General features: G+C 43.0%; 2 protein-coding genes across 2 annotated transcripts; one reads left to right on the top strand and one right to left on the bottom strand.

The window, feature by feature from the left end:
* The first annotated feature begins 225 nt into the window (after window positions 1-225).
* Window positions 226-8,832, top strand: COQ5 (coenzyme Q5, methyltransferase). Its single transcript, XM_080986466.1, has 7 exons — window positions 226-427; window positions 1,543-1,692; window positions 4,424-4,648; window positions 5,638-5,744; window positions 7,133-7,221; window positions 7,954-8,065; window positions 8,229-8,832. The coding sequence occupies exons 1-7, from the start codon at window positions 256-258 to the stop codon at window positions 8,328-8,330; spliced, it is 957 nt and encodes a 318-aa protein (XP_080842592.1). The 5' UTR covers window positions 226-255; the 3' UTR covers window positions 8,331-8,832.
* Window positions 8,833-11,181: 2,349 nt separating this feature from the next.
* DYNLL1 (dynein light chain LC8-type 1) lies at window positions 11,182-16,824 on the bottom strand. Its single transcript, XM_080986551.1, has 3 exons — window positions 16,620-16,824; window positions 13,884-14,021; window positions 11,182-11,595 (listed from the first exon to the last, which is right to left on the bottom strand). The coding sequence occupies exons 2-3, from the start codon at window positions 14,013-14,015 to the stop codon at window positions 11,458-11,460; spliced, it is 270 nt and encodes an 89-aa protein (XP_080842677.1). The 5' UTR covers window positions 14,016-14,021; window positions 16,620-16,824; the 3' UTR covers window positions 11,182-11,457.
* Between the last annotated feature and the right edge of the window lie 4,846 nt (window positions 16,825-21,670).

Here is a 21,670-nt window from a genome sequence, read left to right as displayed (position 1 = left end):
CCTAATTTTACATCCACGCCTTAATTACGTCTGAACAGTGGCTATCATTATTATACAGCTATGGCAATTCACAGCGGTGGTTAGACCAGTCTTGAAAACGCCCCATCAATTCCCTCCGATGTTGGCGATGCCCATGACGTCGGCGTCTAAGGAGGAATGAGCCCGTGCACCTGGTTCACGCCCTCTCCGCATCCCTTTGAGAATGGGCGGAGCTACAATGAAAGGTGACGTAGAACCATTGCGACACCTAGCAAGATGGCGGCCTCCATGGTTGTTGGCTCCCGCAGGGTTTGGGACGGCTGCTGCCGCGGGCAAAGGGTGCTTCGCCTCCTTCGGGGCCTGTGCAGCGGGGGACAGCGCCCGGCCACCCACGGAGAGACGCATTTCGGGTTCCAGACCGTGTCTGAGTCGGAGAAAAGCGAGAAGGGTGAGCTAGGCGGAAGGGAGTAGCCAGGCCTCGGCTGAGCGGAGGCGGAGGGTTAATTTATTTGTTTTGTTTAAAATTGTCAATCGGTTTTTGGGCTTTTTTTTACAAAAGAAACTCAAAGCGACTTACAACAGTAAATAAATAACACATACATTAAAGATAGTGTGAAACTACAATAGAATAAATATCCTTTTGTTTTTATTTATTATAGCATTTATACTACACTAAAATCAGTGGGCCTACTCTGAGTAAAATATCGTTGTGGATACAACCCTGTGAGAGGTCCAAGGGTCACCCAGTGCTGAATGGGGATTTGAGCTCTGGTATTCCAGGCCCTAGTTTAACACTATAACTATTAACACCATGATTTTATTTTGCCCTTTATCACATTTGTGACCCTAGGAGGATTAGAAGAACAAATGCATAAAAAAAAATAAAGTTACCTGAAGATTCAGTGACATACAACAAAACGTATAAAATTAATCAGGATTTAACATAAACTGAATATGCAGTGATGCAACAGAGTCTTGTGGCAAACTAAAGACTAACAAATTGGTTTTACACCATGCAGGAACTGAGTTTTCCAGGAGGATAGCCAATGATGGCTCCAGTTGAGAGGAGGGAGGGGATGCTGTAGTTTGAGTGTCAACACAGAAAAGGTCTTGTCCTAGATCATCACACAGTGTACCTCACCTATAAGTGGGTCCATGAGAAGGGCACAGGCAGACTTATATTGGGAGAGGTGCTCTTTCAAAGATCCAGGTCTCAAGTCATTTAGGACTTTATATGTTAAAGTCAACACCTTAAATTAGGTCAGGAAAGGTAACTGGGGAAAGCTTTCAGAAATTGTGTGAGCCTACTTGAGCGTTTTCACAGTAGCATTTGGAAGCAACCACAGTTTCCAGCCCATTTTCAAGGGCAGCCCCATATAGATAATGTATAACAGAGCAGTGACAGGAATCTTTCTAGAAGAGAAAACGGCATCTACCAGAGCAGATACTCTACCATTGAGCTACAGCCCTTCCCTGAAAGAAAAAAAAAAGTATCTTGCAGTATGTGGCAATGCAATCAACACATTATTTGATCATGATCAGTGATGCAGCTATCTTTTTCAGTTTACCAAGTTTTTGAAAATGTGGCTAAGAAGTATGATTTAATGAATGATTCAATGAGTCTGGGAATCCATCGTCTTTGGAAGGACAACCTGCTGCATCAAATGAACCCATACCCTGGAAGCCAGTTGCTTGATGTTGCTGGAGGGACAGGTGAGACTCATGTTGTTCATAGGCATCTTTTAAGGAGCTTTAGCTCCACGTTTGAGACCATGTGTATAGTACTGTTTGAGACAATGTGTAAAGTCATTTATTTTTTAGGAACTTAAGAAGCTGCCTTATACAGAGAAAGCCTTGGTCCACCTAGCTCAGATTTGTCAACCCTGACTGGTAGCAGCCTCTGGGAAGTGAGCAATCCCCAACAATCTGTATTGTGAAGAGATTAATGTTATTCAACTTGTTGCTCTGGAGTTGGGGGTGAGCAATGAATTAGGATTATGGGAAGCTGCCTTTTGCTGGGTCAGACCACTAGTCAAAACTGTCTGTGCTGACCAACAGCAATTGCTCTCCAGGTTTTCAAGTATCGTCTCTCCTAGCCCTACCAGGAGATGTCAGGGACTGAAATTGGAACTGTCTGCATTAAAAAGAGATGCTCTATCACTGAGCTACAACCCTTCCTGTTTACTTTTTAGTTTTTCAGGTTATTTGTTTTTGTGTTTTGTTAAGCTTATTTGGTGGTTTCTAAATTGTATTTATATGTTGTGTGCGAATCAGGGTTATTCTAGCCTTCCAAAACCTGCTGGCCTCCAGATTTCGTTGGACTACAACACCTATTAGCCCTAGCCAGCATGACCAATGGTCAAGGATGACAGTAGCAGTGGTCCAAATCACTTGAAGAGCACCAGGTTGGGAAAGCTGGTTTATTCACACTTCTGTATACATTCCTGGGAGCTTCTGATGAGGGAGTGTTAATGACTGAAACAAGTAATTAACAGTAGTACAATCCTCTGCAGATCTATTTGGTGCCAAGTGACACAATCTCAAAGGGAATGACCCTTGGGAAAGTGGGTGGACGTGGTGCTTTTTTATTATTTAGAATACTTTCTGTCAAGTGGTTCTCAACTTGGTTTTGCACAAGGTTGCAATAATACAAGATACTGAACACACACATGCTTTACCCTGCAACATTTAGTCCTCTGGTTGTTTGGGAAAGGGCCTTGACTCAGTGCTCAAGCATCTTCTTTGCATTCAAAAGGTTCCAGGTAGGACTGGGAGAGACTCCCTGCTTGAAACTCTGGAGAGCCATTGCCAGAACAGTGTAGGGAGCATTGAACTAGATGGGCCAATGGGCTGATTCAGCATAAGGCAGCTTCCGATGCACAACCTTTCCTGAGTGCTGCTGAAATTGGACTGTGCTTCCCTCTGGACAGTCTCAGGACAGTTGGCATTTGGAGCTGAATGTTCTCCCTAGGTTGAATAAATGAATGCAGCTTGAGAATGAATGACTACATTTTGAATAAACATTCACAATTTTTTTACTGATAATAATTAGCTAAGTATTGCAAGTGATTGACATGAAACTTTGTGCCCAACTTCTATACGGCACACCAGTGTGGATTTCAGGTGACCTCAAGAGGTTGGATAAATTCCACGCATCCCTTCTGAGGTCATTATTAGGACTTGCAAACTCTGTAAAATATGAAACAATATGTTGTGAGCTGGGAATATTGCCTTTATCAGTAAGAGCATAGTTGAGGACCTTGAAATATTGGATCTTCCTCCATTATAGAGCCCTATCCCCTAATTCTCTACTTTACGATCTTTTAAGTGATAGTGCAATCTACAATCTATCATTGATTTGTAGGAGAAAACTGGATTCGATAGGGCTCACTCTAATTGATTTTGAAACCTCTGATCCCAAAGACATATGGGAAATTATCAGGAAGACTCTTACAGAAAAAAGTGTTCTCGCCATGCTTGAGGCTGCAAAGCACAGCACTTGCTCTCCTATCCACTTAAATCTCCCCTTGTGTAGAGATTTCCAAAAGGGATACATGACAAATCTGAAGAAACATGAATCGTGTAGGCTGTTTATGTTGGCCAGATTCAACATGTTTCCCTCGGTGGTAGTGAGAGGAAGATACTTAGCTATCCCAGAATCAGAGCGTCTCTGCAAATGCAGAAAACAGGAACCCGACACTCTAGAGCATATATTCTTTTCCTGTGATTTTGGTAGTTATGCCAGAAAACAATTATTTGAGGCCCTAAAAGTTAATAGACAGATTTTTACTCCACCAACTGTTCAAGACCTGCTGGCGGACAGTGATGATCAAACCGCTATAATAGTGGCTGAATTTTTAAGTGCTGTCCATGAAGAAAGAATGGGGCATGATAAAGAGACTTAGTGGTTTTTAATGGTAGGTGATGTTGCTGTGTTGTTGTATTATATTAAATATGTACATCGATTTATTTCTTGGAGTTAAGAATAGGACCGGGATAAATTGTGTTCGCTGAGCCCGTATTTTATACAGTCTGTATATGATGTTTGTTTGTTATTGTGTGGTGTGCTATGCCTAATAAAGGATTTAAAAGAAAAGAATAATTAGCTAAATAGTTTGAAGATCTACACAACTCTGTAAGATACAGAAAATAGCGTTATTGGAGAAACCAAAGACTGGAACTGAGGGAAGTCGGGGGGTGGGGTGGGAGGATGGGTTCTGTGGGGGGGAGGGGGGAGGGAGGAAAAAATGGGGGGGGGAAATAAGGATATATTTTTGGAAAATATGTTTTGTTATAACTTTGAATAAATATTTTTTTTTAAAAAAAAGAGAATGAATGACTACAGAAACTCCTAGTGTAGTACGTTAGTGCCCTTACAATACTTAAGCATTGAATTCTAGGGAAGAATCCCACATTATGAGTCTTCCTTTCAAAACTAATGCAGGAGACATCGCCTTTCGGTTTATCAATTACGTTCGTTCCCAGCGGGAGCGACGAATCCAGCAGCAGCTGAGATCCCATCAGAATTTATCGTGGCAGGAGATTACCAAGCTTTACCATGAAGAGGATCATCAGTCCCTGGGAGGATCCCATGTGGTGGTTTGTGACATTAACAAGGAGATGCTGAAGGTTGGGAAGAAGAAATCACAACGCCTTGGTTATTCTAAAGGTAATAGACTGGCACTTCAGCAAAGGGATGGAAATTGTGTATGGATAGCCTAGTTCAACATCTAAGCCCCGCCCTTTTGACTAGAAAAAAGTTTAACTTACATTACTCAGATTACCCCTTTACTTGTACAGTATATGTCAACCTGGAACACTTCAGTTACGTTGGACTACAATTCCCATCAGCCACAGCCAGTGAAGGCTGCTCTTAAGCATCCTGCCTATAAGCACTCAGCATACTGAATGATGTCTGTCTATAATTAGCAACAATTAGTTATTCTTTGAAGGTATGGAGAAGAGGTGAGTGACTGGTGACATGATAGTATTTAAAATTATGCATGGCATAAAGAAAGTGGATTGAGAAATAGTTTTCTCCCTCACATTTAGTTGAGATTCCTGCATTGCAGGGAGTAGATGACCCTTGGGGTCGCTTCCAAATCTATGATTTTATTACTAGAACTTAACAGGCACCCAATGAAGCTGTATATTGGAAGATTCAGGGCAGATAAAGGACTTATTCACACAGCATCTAGTTAAACTGTGCAACTCACTCCTACAGGAGGCAGTGATAGCCACCTACCAGATGGCTTTTAAAAAAGAATTAGACAAATTCATGGAGGAGAAACTAGCCATGAAGGCTGTGCTCAGCTCTACGGTTGAAGGCAGCAATGCTTCTGAGTGTTCCTGGAAACCACAAAAGGGGAGAGTGCTTCTGTGCTTGAATCCTGCTTGCTGGTTTTCCACAGGCATCTGGTTGACCAGATCCAGCAGGCTTTTCATATGTTCATATGGAATACTACAGCTACAGCAGTGTCTTTTTAAGCTTTACTCCATACACGTGTGCCGTCCTGTGCTGGTTTGCTTTAAGTTGACTTTTGCCTGTAAATGAGGGTAGATACTCTCCTAGAAGTCTGGTTTCCTTTGATGACACAGCCTTCCGGAAAGTTGCTTAGGGTGTGCCGCTGAGCAGTTTCCCTTTACATTCTTTCAAAGGATTATCCTGGGTGCTTGGAGATGCTGAAGAGTTGCCCTTCAACAATGACAGTTTTGACATATACACAATTGCCTTTGGTATTCGGAATGTCACTCATATAGACCAGGTGAGCATTGGTCAGATCTTGCTGGATTTTACTCTTTGAAGAACACAACAGCTTGCTCTGCTGGATCAGAGCAAGGTCCATGTAGTCCATGGGTAGGCAAACTAAAGCCCGGGAGCTGGATCCAGCCCAATCACCTTCTAAATCCTGTCCGCGGATGGTCCGGGAATCAGCGTGTTTTTACATGAGTAGAATGTGTCCTTTTATTTAAAATGTATCTCTGGGTTTTGGGGCCTGCCTGGTGTTTTTACATGAGTAGAATGTGTGCTTTTATTTAAAATGCATATCTGGGTTATTTGTGGGGCATAGGAATTTGTTCATTCCCCCTCCAAAAAAAAGTCCCCCCCCCAGGGTCTGATGGACAGTGGACTGGCCCTCTGCTGAAAAAGTTTGCTGACCCCTGTGTAGTCAACCATTCTGTTTCCAATGCTAGCTAGTCATTTGCCTCTGGGAGAGAAGGGTATGGCTTTCCTGTGTTTATTATTATTGAGAGGGGTAACAGCACAAGAGCCCTACTGGATCAGACAATCTAGCCTACTATCCTGGCCTCATAGTGTCCAACCACATGCCTATGGGAATTTGGCAAACAGAACTTGAGCACAACAGCACATATGCTCTCCAGCAACTGGTATTGAGAGGCATACTCTCTCTAATGCTGGAAGTAGTACATGCTCATTATCTGCCCATGTATTTGCTTAGTCAGCTTCTAAAATCATCCTAGCCGTTATTCATTGAGCTTCTTTACTTGAGGACTTGGGATTTACGAGACTGAGTCAATATAATGCTGAGATTATGATCAGCTTCAGGAGGGGAAAAAAAGGCAAAAGGAGAGAGTAGTCTGCCCTGGGTCTCCTTGTCCTGTTACCAAACTTGCACAGGTTCCTAACTTGCTCGGTACCTTGATGCTTTGTCGGGTGGGGCTCCCCCCTCCCTTTCTCATAGACTGAGCTTCCACCATAGCTTACCCTATTTTTACATTCCCGGCTAGCTTTTTCCAGCTGCTACCTGGAGAATCTATTTAACTATTCATTTCTCTTGATTTTATTTCTCTTGCTGCAAAAATAAAGCTTTTAGGTGGACATCATTAAATTGAGAGGGAAGGCAGTGGAGGCCTGGAAAACAGGGACTGGCAAAAGGAATAGCAGCCTAGGATTCAGCTGCTTGCTTCTCACACAGCAGCTTGCTTCTCACTTGCTCAAAACTGGCAGTCACTGTCTCTAAAGGCAGCTGGTATATATTGAGAGTTTGCAACGGTTCTTAAATTGTATTTAGTATGTTTATTAACATGAACACAATTTGCCTTGCCAAATCCATGTTCTGGATCTTAGAATAGCACTGTGAAGCATCATAAATATACTTAATGTCTTCTTCATTCCACCGTTTTTTTCCAGGCTCTTCAGGAGGCTTATCGAGTCCTGAAACCAGGAGGGAGATTCCTCTGCCTAGAATTCAGTCATGTCAACAACCCCTTCATTTCCAGGTTGGGTTAGAGATTCTCTCTCTTTTTCATCCCCTTAAGCAAATGTTGTTTACCTCCAGATGTTTTGAATTACAACTCCCATCATCCCCAGTTGGGACATAGGATTCTGGAGCTTGCAGGATGGCTGTGCAGGCAGGGGCTGATGGGACTTAGGATTGGCAGATGAAGGGCCCCCCAGCCCCCATCTTCCTCTTATCATAGCACTGGAGAATACAGTTACTGTCATTTCTCCTGTGCACTCTCCATTGCAGCACTGGGCTGGGAAGAGAGGTTTAAACCACCTTAGTGCACTGTAACGGGAATGAGTAGGGAATGAGTCTATGTGTGTGTTTGGTGGCATGTGGCCCTTGAAGGGCTGGCCAGCCTTGAAGTACCACTCTGTTCTGCCTTGGTCAGACCCCACCTGGAGTATTTTGTACAGTTCTGGGCAGCAGAGTTTAAAATGGATATTGACGAGTTGGAAGATGTGCAGAAGGCAACCAGTAAGATAAAGGGTCTGGAAACCAAGCCTTGTGGGGGAAGGGTTGAGGGAGCTGGGTATGTTTAGCCTGGAGAAGATTGAGAGGCGATATGATAGCCATCTTCAAATATATAAAGGGTTGTCACATGGAAGATGGAACAAGCTTGCTTTATGCTGCTTCGAGGGCAGGGCTCAAATGTTTCAAATGGCAAGAAAGGAGATTGATCTGTTTTATCTGTATTAACCTACTGGTGTTTTTCCTCCCTTTGCAGTCTGTATGATCTGTATAGCTTCCAGGTTATCCCTGTGCTGGGCGAGGTTATTGCTGGTGACTGGAAATCCTACCAGTATCTCGTAGAAAGCATCAGGCGCTTTCCGTCCCAGGTAAAGAAAAAAATATCCTTTTAAGTCTATAAACATTGAGGTTGCAATTGTACTTCCTAGGATTGTACACAGCAAGTGTCCCAGGTGAGGTGCACTGTGAAATGTTCGGGAATCCTGCAGAGTTTCATCACTTATTGACAGTATCACCATTGTTGCATTTCAGGTAGAATTCAAGGAGATGATTGAAGATGCAGGCTTTCTGAAGGTGGACTATCAGAACCTGGGTTCAGGCATTGTGGCTATTCACTCCGGCTTCAAGTTATGACTTTCATCTTACAGCGTACAAGTTTTAAAATGAAAGGGTGGACTGAACTCTGATGGCCAAATTCAAATGGTTATGGCCTTGCAACACACTCGGCATCATGCCATCAAAGCACACTAATCCCTTGGGGAATTTAATTTCAGTTATCAGTCAGCTGCTGTATTCTGCTGCTGTAGTCATGTGACAGCTGGGTAAGCATCTGCCTCATCTTGCTAGGGAACAACACGTGAACCACTGGAAGATGGGACTTTTATTTTAGTGAGAATTTTTTAAAAATCTGATGGGTTTAGGCAGTTCTGTTCATGAGGGCAGCTGCATTTTAAGACTCAAGTAATTTCCTATTTCAATCATGTCAGCCACCTTTTGTGTAGCCATGTGTGGCACCAACTAGCCTTAAAAACAAAGAGGTCTGCACTTACTGGGTAAAAGTCACTGAAGCTCCAGATTAAAAGTCACTGAAGCTCCAGATTTCTTGCTGTATTTATTAAAAATATATATTTTCAAATTTCTTTTGTTTCATTGAAATAAGACTTGTAATTTGTTTGAACCTCAAAATGGATGTAGCCTCTGTGTAGAGGACACATACTCTATAATTACCAAGATGGAGGTCCTCATCTATAAAGTCTATTATTTATTGAATTTATATACTGCCCTATACCCAGGTCTATGGCAACACACACATAATCCTCATCTCCTGCTGTAATGTAAGCATGTATAACTACAGTAACTACCATGTTATTTCTTCTCTTAAAAAACTCTACCATGAGGTTAAAGAGCTGCCCCCCCCCATCCTTTAAATAGTAGCATCATGTATGTGGTACTGCATGATTACAATAGATTCAAGTGTGAAGAGTTACATAAATGTTCCCGTATGTGAAGAAATCTTGGGCACTGCCATTCTTGGTGTAGTACTGCATCTCCTGAACCCAAGCCCCTGGATTCTGTTGAGTGGCAGTAAGTCTTCATGGACTGCCTGCCCTCCATCATCACTTTTGGCAGGATTGAATATCTACATTAGAAAGAGGAGTAACTAGCACAGAGGAGCAAGCATTTGCACAAACTACATACAGTATTTAAAGTTTGATGGAGGTGCATACAGTGGTGCCCCGCAAGACGAATGCCTCGCAAGACGGAAAACCCGCTAGACGAAAGGGTTTTCCGTTTTTGAGTTGCTTCGCAGGACGAATTTCCCTATGGGCTTGCTTCGCAAGACGAAAATGTCTTGGGAGTCTTGAGTTTTTTTTCCGCTTTTCCCCCCTTTATCTAAGCCGCTAAGCCTTTAATAGCCTTTTAGCAGCTAATCCGATAAGCCGATAAGCCTTTAATAGCCGCTAAACCGCTAATAGCGCTAATCCGTTAAGCCGCTAATAGGGTTGCTTCGCAAGACGAAAAAACCACTAGACGAAGACTCTCACGGAACGGATTAATTTCGTCTTGCGAGGCACCACTGTATTGGGTCTCTGTACTTACACCTACAGTGAAAGCTGGATAGCTCAGTTGGTTAGAGCATGGTGCTGATAAAACCAAGGCTGCAGGTTCGATCCCCATATAGGACAGCTGCATATTCCTGCATTGCAAGGGTTGGACTAGATGATTCTCCGTGTCCCTTCTAACTCTGCAGTTAAATGATTTTCTGGGCTGGCCTTTACTTCAACACCAGAAGATGCAAATAATTTTCCAGTCTGGATGCTATTGACCTCCCATCTACCCCCCTGAAAAGAACAGGAGATGAGCTTGCATGACTACCACCAAGTGATATATTTGCAATGAAAAGTAGTAGCGGCCACTGCAAAAAAAAAAAAAAAACTTAACTACCAAAGAGCTACCAACTTTTTACAAATTAATGTTGCATTCTCTAAAGTTGCAAATATTTTCAATGGAAAAGTAGAGCATGCACTCCAGTGTACAAAACAACAGGTCTTCGTAAAATGCTTGATTTGGATTGTGGGGAAAGGAGATCTGACATGTCAGTGAAACAAGCAGGAGTTACACATCCTGCTAAGCTAGGTGATAATTCTTTTTCCAAGCAGTGGTATGTTTTATTCCTTGGGCTTTAGACAGGCATTCTAGCACTGTTCCTTACATCAAGATGCACTGCCATAAGTACTATGATGCCAAAAAAACAGTGCAAGTATGCTACTGGGAACAAGTATTGTAAATGCTTTTGATTACATTGTTAGAATGTTATGTATTAAAATATTCCATATTGGAATTTAAATAACCAGGCATCACTGAACATTTTTAGAGGCGACAATAAGTCTGGCACGTATTTCTAACTAAAGAATCACACTGACCAGAATGTAATTTAAATTCAGTTGTTCCTTTTGTACACTGCATTAATCATCAAAGCATGCATACTGGTGAGTAAAGATCATCTTTGCAGGCGTTAGATACACCCTAGATTGCAGTCTCATGCAAAATCACTTGTAAAGACAATGAACACACTGGGATCCCTTCCAATTTATGCATAAGCTTGTGCAACCTCGTACATACTTGCTTCAAAGTCCCACTGGATGAGTCAGTTATGTCATTTTACAAGTAAATATGCTTAAGAATCAGATGCAACACAGGGAATAGTTTACAGGTCCTATTGGCTCCAATGCTAGCGCAGTTTTGCCAAAGGCAAATCTAGTTCATTCAGTAGACAGAAAACTATAGTCTCCAGATGTTTTTTGGATTCAAACTCACACCAATCTCAAGCAACATGGCTAATGGGGGTTGTAATCTGAAACATCCAGAAGGCCACAAGTTAGTCACCCCTGATTTTGGCAAATAATTTGCTATTTCAAGTCTGCAGTGCAAAGCTGGTAGTCATAGGAGAGTTGGCCAAATATGGAAGTATTAGAACAAGCTCTTAAAGACTGAATGTATGCCCAAAGGTTTTATTAGAAAATTAGGACTTGTGGGTTGCTTTTTGTAAAGAAAATACATACAAGATTACTTTTTTGCTATTTTTTTATGGCCACAACAAAAACACAAAATGGTACAGAGGAGTACCTGTCCATTAAAACAACAAAAGGCTTGAAGATCAAGGTATGTTCCCTGGGGAAGGCTGAAGACTTCAGTCTATTTGGAATTAGCGTGCAGTCCTGTAACCAAATGCATGTTTGGGGTGGAACAGTCCCATGTTCTAACCGGATTTGAAGAGGAGAATGGCAACTTGACCCAGGTAGAAGTAGATGAAGTGTTTGGTCTCATGAGTCACATAGCTGCCAAAATTTCTTCCCACAATGCAGTGCCAAGTAGGATTGTATTTCTTGTCAAACTCCTGAAAGAGAATAACTTAATAGCTTAGCTTCTCAAGTGAACAGCTTCACTCATGTGTTTGGAAAGAATATGCAATGCAGTCTTCTAACCTCTTGAGCTATACATACAAGAAACATGCAACAACATAGCCCAGTGACATAACTTTTGTTCTTGCCATGTATGAGACAAGGGAAGACTGCAGTCCACAAATCACATTGAAACCATAATAACATACTGACATTAACTGGACTATTTTGGAGCAAGTAGCTTGAGAAGTGCTGTAGGGATATTCTAAGCAACCCATACAGACGTTCAGGCTATCTGGGTTTAGGAAGAGAAGTTACGCACAGGTCCTACTTTTGTAACAAAGTCCACCATTTCATCATTTCCTATGGAAATATTTCTAATTCGGGATTTGTCCAACCTCTTCACACACACCCCGCCCAAAGTTCCTGAAATGTATGCAGCTAATCTGCAAGAGAACAGAGGAAAAAAACAGATTTGCCTAACGCAGGGTTTCCCAAACTTAGATCTCCAGCTGCTCTTGGACTACAGTTCCCATCATCCCTGACTAGTGGTCCTACTATGTAGGAATGATGAGAGTTGCAGTCCAAAACCAGCTGGAGACCCAAGTTTGGGAAACCCATGTCTTATCTCCCCTGCCCCAATTCCTTTGTTCTTGGCTCTCTGGTTTCTTCCCAAAAATGGCTGTTGCCAACTAGCAAAGCACAAACCAGCAAGGAAGTCAGTTCTTTGGATATCCGAGTCTACGGTGCTCATAGCAAGGTTTGGGCAGAAGGATAAGTGAATTTTCGCATTGCAAGCATGTGGATAGCAGGACCTGCACATATACAACTAATAATTAGTAGTATAATACTCCTCTGTGCTATCTATTTAAGTGTGGGTTCTTAATTCAACTAACTTAAGAGAGCAATGTCTATGGAACCATAAATAATGCTGTGAAAGAAATTGAGGATTTATTAAGGTAATGTTATACTAAATCTTGGAAACAGGAATTCTCTTTTACAGAGGCTTGGAGCAGTTGATATTCAACCAATTTATATCAATATATTGCTTAGCAAATTTCAGAGTACTGATTTTTATAGGTATTAATCCCATCCTTGTACCAGACTATGCATTTAATACACTATTATATCAGCTAATATTAAATCACTTGTGTTCCTGTACTGGAGTAGGATTCAATCCAGGGGTCGGCAAAGTTTTTGTGGCTTGGGCTGGTTCACAGTCCCGCACAAGCTGCGGTGGGCCGGAGTGTGTGCGTACGCATGCGCAAACGCTATTTCCGGGGCTCCTTTTGCCACGGAGCAGGAGGAGAACGGGCGGCAGGGGTCCCTAAGCAGGTGTGGGGAGTCCATGGGCCTTAGGTTGCCGACCCCTGAATCAGACCAATCCTAAACGTATAGTGGCTAATGCAGCAAGTCTTGAGTGTCTACCACATTCTTTCTCCCCCAGCCCATATGCAAAACAGTCTGAGTGGCCAGGTTTGTACACTATTAAACTGTAAGTTAGCACCTCTTTCAGTGTGCCCACAAGCTGATTCAATTAACTACAATTTACTGTTGCACTCAAACCATGAATTGTGGTTAATCTTAACTGGTTAATGAAAAAAGCCTTCTTTGATTTGAAACCAACCTGTTTCCACTAATCATAATTATAGCTAAAACTGAACAGTATTTCCAAGTGATCATCATACCAAATTGAGGCTAGGTTAAAATAGAAGCAAGGGCTACCAAACTCTTCAAAGTCATGCTGAAGAAGATGGTAGCAACCAACCATGAGGCTTGCTGTGGCTTGCCTTCGTAGTGCTGAATTGTTGAATAGCACTGTTGCAAATACAGGGTGTATCTTGCTACAACTTGTTAAGAGCTATGCTAAGGAATGTTTTAAGGTTTTGTACTTTTCTCATCTTCGAGGAACAAATGTGTATGCTTCCACACTGTCTTACTTATGCAGATATAAGCTTGCCCACTGTCACAGCAGATCTGGCAAGCTTCTTGCAAGCTCTGCCAAAGTCAGAAGATCACAGATGCTTGACAACCCTCTAGGAACACAGACATGCAGTTAGACCACCCACATAGACTAGGCTGTGAAGGAAATGCAGGAAAATGTCCAACTATTCCCTGGCAGGCCAGAACACTCCTACACATACAAAATCAGCTTTGCCAGTTAAGAAATCTGTGGACACATGTTTAGTTAGAAATAATTTTAACTGTTCCCTCCCTCAGTCTGAATTTTCCTCTTCCTCTAAGAATTCTAAACTAGCAGCATGCAACGATTATCAAGCTTAACCTTCTTTATGTGGGCAGCAATATCTTTCTCAATGTTGTATTTTTCCAAGGCCTGTGTAGCACACTCCACAGAGTCCTGCTGCATCTCCTCAGACATATCTGCATTCTTTATCACGGCCTTTCGATCACTCATGGTTACCTACAAAGCACAATGGACAAGAATTCAAAATGTTAACCTGTGCTGGTAGATCCATACACTACACCAGCTAAAAGTCTTTACTGTATAATGGCTTAATTTCCAGAACCATTCAGCCACTCACATAAACACACTCCAGAATTTGTTCTGGAGACACAAAGTTGAACCATCTGTTCGTATTTCTGATGAGCTAATGAATATACATGCAGTTTATCTCCTCCCACTGTTTTAACAAATCAAGCATGTAAGATCAAACATATAAATTATTTCTGCAAGAAGAGACCAATATGCTCAACACTTTGTGTGCCAGATGTACTTCAGTAAAACACAGACCCCACCTTGGGGGTTGAGCTGAACAACATACACACTACTTAAATTAGACGGAACAAATGCAGTGTGTTGCAGACACCTTTTGCTGAGCTTGGCTCATTATAGGAGGACCTAATTGGCCACAGATGTCTGAGTTGCCCCACCCACCTCCGGGAATGCAGACCAAGGTATTCTCATCACTTATACCCACAGATTTAACTGTCTTCACCCTCAAGCAGAAATTCCACATTTTCTTACATCCTAGAACTATTTGCCCACAAGATACCCTTTGTACAGCTCGCAAGAGGACTCCCTCCCATCAAACAGGATTCCCAACTCCTCCTACATTATTTTGATTCCTTTCTTCTCCAAACTCTTTTTCTGTATTGCTTCAAGTCACACAACATCTAGCACATTATTTTAAGGTTATTTCCGAAATTAAATGATGCAGTTAAGGGACTTTATTGTTCTATTTTTTTAAAATACAAAATTGCAGGGGACTAGTTTAAAGAAGTTGTACAATGCTTTGCAGAGTTACAAACAATTTGATAATGTCTTCATCAGAAACTTTCCCACCATCACCCCTCCCAACAACATTTGCACATCATTAGACATTTAGCACCCTCCCTCATTTGCCCATTTTACCCACAAGGCTTCAGAGATTCCTTGCCACACCCACACAATCATACTATGCCTTTTAAGTAAGCCTTGTCTCTCCCATACACACACTACAGACTGAAGTGTCAGTGTCTTGAGAGTAGGAATTACACAATAACTAGCACACTAGATAATACAGCAATACAGTGCAATCCACCACAAATCCTACCCCTCATGAAAAATATACGCCCAACAACCTATTCAGAAAACGTACTCCTGTTACATCCCCTCCTATTTATTCCCTTCCTTAGTTATTCATTGCAAACCAAAGAGGAGCTGGCTGTGGTTTCTCTTTTATCTCAATAGTTGGACCCCACATGGCACAAAACTATTTAAGAATACTTTCAAGAATTTCTTTTTAAATTTTTCTCTGTGGAGTCTAAAAATTAGGCTGCAACTCAAAGAAAAAAAAAAAAAAAAAAAGGTTCCAACAGCAAAATCCTCCTCCTCCTCCATCAGGTGACCCACAAACTCACTACAGGGCTCCCCAGTTTAAGTCTTCATTCAAAATAATTAAGAAAATCAGGAGCAGCAAAATCAGCCAACTGTTCAGGTTCACATGAAGTGGGGAAGAGAGGATAACTGTCCAAAACGCAGTTGGCCAAAACACTTATTTAAAAGGTTGCAAAATAAGCTAGCAAACATCCACGTTCTTCAGAACCCTTCATGATGCCAACACTATGTACCATGCTTAAAAGTCATTTCTATACCACTTTCTAATTCCACCCCTCCCCCTCTAATTTAGATTGCACAAACTTAAGGAATTTATTTATTTTAAAACTTTTTAAAAAAAGTTTTGCATTATTATGTCTTTTAATGGTCTGTAAAACTGCCCAGAGAACCCAACTTTACGAGAAAACAAAATCTATAATAAATGAAATGGAAGAACGATTACCCATGATTCCGATTCAGTTGCGCAGATTTATTTATAACTCCTCCCAAGGGGTTTCTCCCCCCCACCAAAAAAAATAAGTTTACATTTTACATATTCTGAGAGCCCAACTTATATATGAGCAGAACACAAACGTGTTCAGTAACTCAAATAACCAACTGATAATAATCCCACATTAATCATGACCTGCTTTAATGGGTTTTTAAAACGCCATTTAAATTTTGTACCGTATTAGAATTATTCAAACGGCCTGTGAACATTCCAGAGAACCCAACTTTTATAGGATCAGAACTGCAAGCTATACTAATAATAATAATACAGTTTCTTCCCCCCACACGCCCCCCACACTCCCATCGCCTCCTCCACCTCAGCAATCCTTGCACCGCACTAATATTAATCTGTATTTTCAAACGGCTTCTAGGCAGCTCGCAGAACCCAACTTTTTAAAGGCCAGAATTACATACCAAACTACTATTTTATTACTAATGATGATAATAATGTCGTCTCCCCCTCACCCCCCCCATCGTCTCCTCCTCGACAGTTCAAGTAACCGTAATGTCACTTTATATATCATTTTCTAACGGTCTCTGGGCGGTCCCACAGAAGCCAACCGACACATGGCCGGAATCACGCTATAACTCTCCTCATATTAATAATGTCCCCAACCGCCCCCTCCCATCATCTCTGCCGACGCCATTATAATTTCCCCGCTTAAAAACCTCGCCGCCGCCGCCGCCCCTCACCGTGTGCTTCTGGTTGGCGGCGGCTCCTGCGGCTGCTTCCTCCTCCGAGAACGACGACGGCGACGGGCAGGGACGTTGGTGGAGCGGACGAGCAAGTTGTCACCTCGGCGCTCCTCCGGAGGCTGCCCCCGTCGCGTAACGAGCTGAGGAAACCCGCGCGCGCCTCGCCTCTGCCTTCGCCCGCGAACAAGCCTCGAGTGCCGCCTGGATGCCCCGGCCACGCCCTCCGCCCGCCGGCAGCGGCCACGCCCAGCCCAGCTCGCCGCCAGCTGCCATTGGCCACGACAACAATACTCCTCTGAGACTATTGGCCGCCTCTCCTGAGCCTCCCGTAGAGTTTTATTGTTGCATTTTGTTGCAGGCCGGCATGCACCGCGCCGGCGTCCGTTGCCGTGGCGACGGGGCCTGGTCAGCCAGACGGACTACGAGGCGGAGGGCTAGGAGGTGGTGGTGCTGGGGGCGCCCTTGCAGGACCGGGCAAGCCGCAGCTCGGCGGGTGCATCAGCAAACAGCAATATTCCTCTGAAGAACTGGGAGAGAGACGTTCTGGATGGCACTTCTTCAAGCTGAATGCTTCTGAGCTTATGCATGTATAAAACCAGAGAGAACAGTGTTCCTGAGCATGTGCAGAATGTATTTACTTTGTGATTCGGAGTGCTCCTTCAACTGTTAGCTGTATGTTGTTGCTTTTGGATACTGTTGTTATATCTCTCTTTTTGTTGTAATGCATGCAGTCTAATATGGTAGGAGGTATAGAAATGTTTTAATAGATAGTAAGTAAAGTGTTCAGAGGCTCCCTGCCTTGTGGAGTTAGGTGGTGCCCTCTCTTACCTGAGAGGAGATCACAGGTGGTTGTCTCATGAGTGGCAGCTAGACTGGTGACTGGGAGTGGCCACTGAGACCATATAACACCGGTCTTGAAAGACCTACACTGGCTCCCAGTACGTTTCCGATTCCCAATTCAAAGTGTTGGTGCTGACCTTTAAAGCCCTAAACGGCCTCAGTCCAGTATACCTGAAGGAACGTCTCCATCTCCATCATTCTGCCCAGACACCGAGGTCCAGCGCCGAGGGCCTTCTGGCGGTTCTCTCACTGCAAGAAGCCAAGTTACAGGGAACCAGGCAGAGGGCCTTCTCGGTAGTGGCACCCGCCCTGTGGAACGCCCTCCCACCAGATGTCAAAGAGAAAAATAACTACCAAACTTTTAGAAGACATCTGAAGGCAGCCCTGTTTAGGGAAGCATCTAATGTTTAATAGGTTATTGTATTTTAGTGTTTTATTGGAAGCCGCCCAGAGTGGCTGGGGAAACCCAGCCAGATGGGCGAGGTATAAATAATAAATTATTATTATTAGCGGATGAGGCTTGGCCCCTACCTCTGGGCTGTAGGACTAGCAGGGCAGCTGGGAAAACTTAACTGCCTGGCCCATTGGGACACTTTCCCCAGGTCACAAAACCCTCCCTGGCCCAGCATCACACTCACCTCAAAAAAATGTGCCCAGCTAGAATATGACCTTGATCAATTATCATACTTCTTGCTTGCCTTAATGGAGAACAGAGGGTGTATGGTTGTGAAAAAGCTAGCCTAGAGTACAAAAGTAAAATTCCCATTCCTTGCCCAGCCAAATGTTTGCTTCTGATCACGGCTACCTTTGCCTCTGGCCCTACCCAACAAAGGCCCCTGGAAGCTTACCCAGAATTGAATGCAGCTGTCTTACTGAAAAATGTTTCCCTGCCTTTGCTGTAAAATTGTTCTCAGCTCCTCTCCGAGATAATCTTTTCTAGTCCAGAACATCATGTGGCTCTGCAATGTGCATTACAGCACAGCCACACCCCCATGTGACACATAAGTGTGGTATGACTGCAAATAACATACACATCAAGAATGGCTTGAGTGGAATTTTTTTAATATACTGTACCAGCAATTGACTCAAGAATGGAAAGCAGAAGGTAGGAGTGAACTGACAGTTCTCACACTGTCTGGGAATTAAGCATAAGAAGAGCTCTGCTGGATCAGGCCAATGGCCCATCTAATCCAGCATCCTGTTCTCACAGTGGTCCAACAGATGCCTGTTATAAGAATTTTAAGGTCTTATATATATATAAAATAGATGTTCATAAATGTACCAAGCAAACACATACAAATATGTAAACCACATGTCTGAAACCCACAGAAAAGTCCTGAAACCATTTTTTTCTCTCCCAAAATGACCTCAAATATTTCTCTGCAAGGTCGACGGAAATGGGAAATCTCCCCATTGTCTCTCTCACAAATCCTGTCTTAAGGTCACATTTAAGATATGAATAGTATGTGAGCCTGTGACCTGTGACCTGGATTCAGGAGTTGAGTAACAAAAGAGTGGCCAGGATGCCCAGGTAATTCAGTCAAGCAACCTAGCAGACAAGAGAAAAAAACAATGCCCTCAGATTTCTGTGGTAGTCCGCTCTTTCTGTGATGTATGTATGATGTTTCTGGGGGTGGTCTTGGACTCCAGGGCAGGCAATTTAAAATGTCTATATAAGAACTTGCACGCATGACTTAGGGTCCCTCCCCCCGCCTTGTGTGTGTTGGGGAGCACCCTGTTGCAACAGCTTTAATAAAGATCAGGCTTACTTGCTGCTTTGCTTCTCAATATTCTCCGGTTGGTCTCTGTTATTTTCTCCTACCGATAGAGAACCTACAAAAGGACTCTATGGGCTCTTGGGTACCCCATAATGGAAAAGGAGCAGTTTTTTCTCATAACATGCCCATTATGGGAAACTGGCAAGCAAGTCCTGAGCTCATGAGCACTCTGCCTGTCTGCAGTTTCTAGCAAGTGGTATTCAGAAGCATTACTGTCTCCAGCTTTGGAAGCAGAACGTAGCCATGAATTTGTCTAATCCTCTCTTAAAGCCATCAAAGTGGTCATCACTGTCTCCTGCTGGAGCAAGTCCAATAGTTTAACTGTGCAATCAAGCAAATACCAACAATCTCTGTTGGTAACAGATTAATTCTGTTCAGTGCTCTGAAGTCAAGGGTCAGCTGGTGGGCATCCATCTGTCTCAGGAAACAATGAAAGAGTGCGCCTTTGGGACTGAAGTCAAACTGTTAGAGATTTACAATGCCTACTGTGGCTGTAGAAATGGATAGAGGAGAGACATGTTTTGTTGCAGCTGGAACAGATGAAGGCGTCTGGTTTTGCTGGGACAGATGCACCATGGCATTTCTTATTGCTGCATTCCTCCCAGCAGTCATGCATGCAAAGCAGATGCTTGATCTACTGCCCATCCCCAGCTGCAGCACAATGAATTGTAAAAGTGGCAAATGTGGTTCAGCGAAAGTAATTTTAAAATGATGCCTATAGAGGCAAAGCTTCACATTCATAAAATTTGAGTCCAAACAAAACATATAACATTAAAAAATAACAAGGCAGGTAAATCAGCAATAAAAGCTAAAATCAAGTTGGAACATATTTAAAAGGTTGCTTATGGGGGCCACTTTGATCTTACCTGCCTTGAGTAAATGCTGTCTACCGATGCTTCAACCAGATTTGCTGGATAAACAGGATTGTGTAAATATCAGAAAGCATCCCCAACAGGGCCTGAAGCAAGTGTTGCTGGAAATTTTTAGTTTTGATCATGGATGTTCTACTCTGTCTTGAGATTTCAATTGTGTCACTTAAGGGCAGCTCATTAGCAGGCATCCTTCTTGGAAATGTGCAACACACTAGGCCCCAAAGGGGCGCGTGCGTGCATGCACTACAGGCTTGCCTTTTTATTTTATTTTTTTATTTAGAGTATTTGTACTCCACTTTTCAGCCCCAAAAGGCTCCCAGAGCGGCTTACATGAAATAAAGACAAGACACTATTTACCTGCAGGCTTACATTCTAATAAAAAATCAAAAATACAACACACGAGAAAAAGAGCAAGGAGGGAAGAGGAAAATAAAACTCAAAAACTCAGGCCCAAATGTTTGGACAGCTGTTCCTATGTCTCTCACTGAAACAGCCTTTTCCTTAATGTGGTTTTGCTGATGGGTGGGCAGAAAGGAAGACAAAAGTCCAGTAATAAATCTGTTAAGTTGTGAGTGAACGTATCAGACGACACAGCAATTCTTCAAACAGCTCTTGTTTACTCACAGGCCTGAACTGAACTGAAGGGTTCAGCCAACCTGCTTATATAGAGCTCAACTACAAGGCAACAGTAACAACTTTCTGTAACTATCCAATCACTGAACATCACTTTCAATTCCTTATTTGCATATGTGGACCTGAGTGAAAACTATCTACAGTATCCCCCTGCTGGCCCAGGATGAGAACTTCAGTACATAACAAAATCAGTGATGGACAATGCAGACACCAAGTGTGATAGCTAAGCTGGCTTTCCATGCACAGGAAGGTACTGTGATACCGCTTTTAAGAAGTCATGGCTTCCCCCAAAGAATCCTGGGAAGTGTAGTTTGTTAAAGGTGCTGAAACATATTACTCTGACTTCCTTTAGACCACATCAGCGAGGCGGGAGGGGGTGGGTCTTGTCGGGGCATCCAGTACCCCCATACAGACTGCCCAAGCTTGTGCCTGGAGGTTACTTTGGTGCTGCTATCCCCAGAGGCGCACTCTTGAGATAGAGGATGCCCACAATACAGTGGTACCTCGGGTTAAGGCAGCCTTGTTTAGGGAAGCTTTTAATGTTTAATAGGTTATTGTATTTTAGTGTTTTATTGGAAGCCGCCCAGAATGGCTGGGGAAACCCAGCCAGATGGGCGGGGTATAAATAAATTATTATTATTATTATATTCGTTCTGGAGGTCCGTTCTTATCCTGAAACTGTTCTTAACCTGAAGAACCACTTTTTAGCTAATGGGGCCTTTCAGAGAGGTTTAACGGCCAATCCTTCTCTTTCCAGCGAACTCTCAAGAGCTGCAGCCAGTCTGGCATCGATGGTTATTTCTTAACAGCTTCCAGCACCTTTAACAAACTACACCTCCCAGGATCCTTTGGGGCCTGAAGCCCTGACAAGTGGCATCACGCTATTGAACTGCGCGCATCCGCTCAAATATCCCCGCCCGCCCCG

Source organism: Podarcis pityusensis, assembly GCF_964106645.2.
Source record: "Podarcis pityusensis genome assembly, chromosome: 16".
Classification (NCBI taxonomy): Eukaryota; Metazoa; Chordata; class Lepidosauria; order Squamata; family Lacertidae; genus Podarcis; species Podarcis pityusensis.
Note: the sequence above shows the minus strand (reverse complement) of the source record. Positions and strands in the feature narration are given on the sequence as shown.

Excerpts from the sequence above, each read along its gene's own strand:
- DYNLL1 (XM_080986551.1), bottom strand. The coding sequence starts at position 14,015 with ATGAGTGATCGAAAGGCCGTGATAAAGAATGCAGATATGTCTGAGGAG. Across the intron at positions 11,596-13,883 it reads TTGCTGCCCACATAAAGAAG|GAGTTTGACAAGAAATACAA; the intron begins GTTAAGCTTGAT and ends ATTCTCTTTCAG.
- COQ5 (XM_080986466.1), top strand. The coding sequence starts at position 256 with ATGGCGGCCTCCATGGTTGTTGGCTCCCGCAGGGTTTGGGACGGCTGC. Across the intron at positions 428-1,542 it reads GTCGGAGAAAAGCGAGAAGG|TTTACCAAGTTTTTGAAAAT; the intron begins GTGAGCTAGGCG and ends TATCTTTTTCAG. Across the intron at positions 5,745-7,132 it reads ATGTCACTCATATAGACCAG|GCTCTTCAGGAGGCTTATCG; the intron begins GTGAGCATTGGT and ends GTTTTTTTCCAG.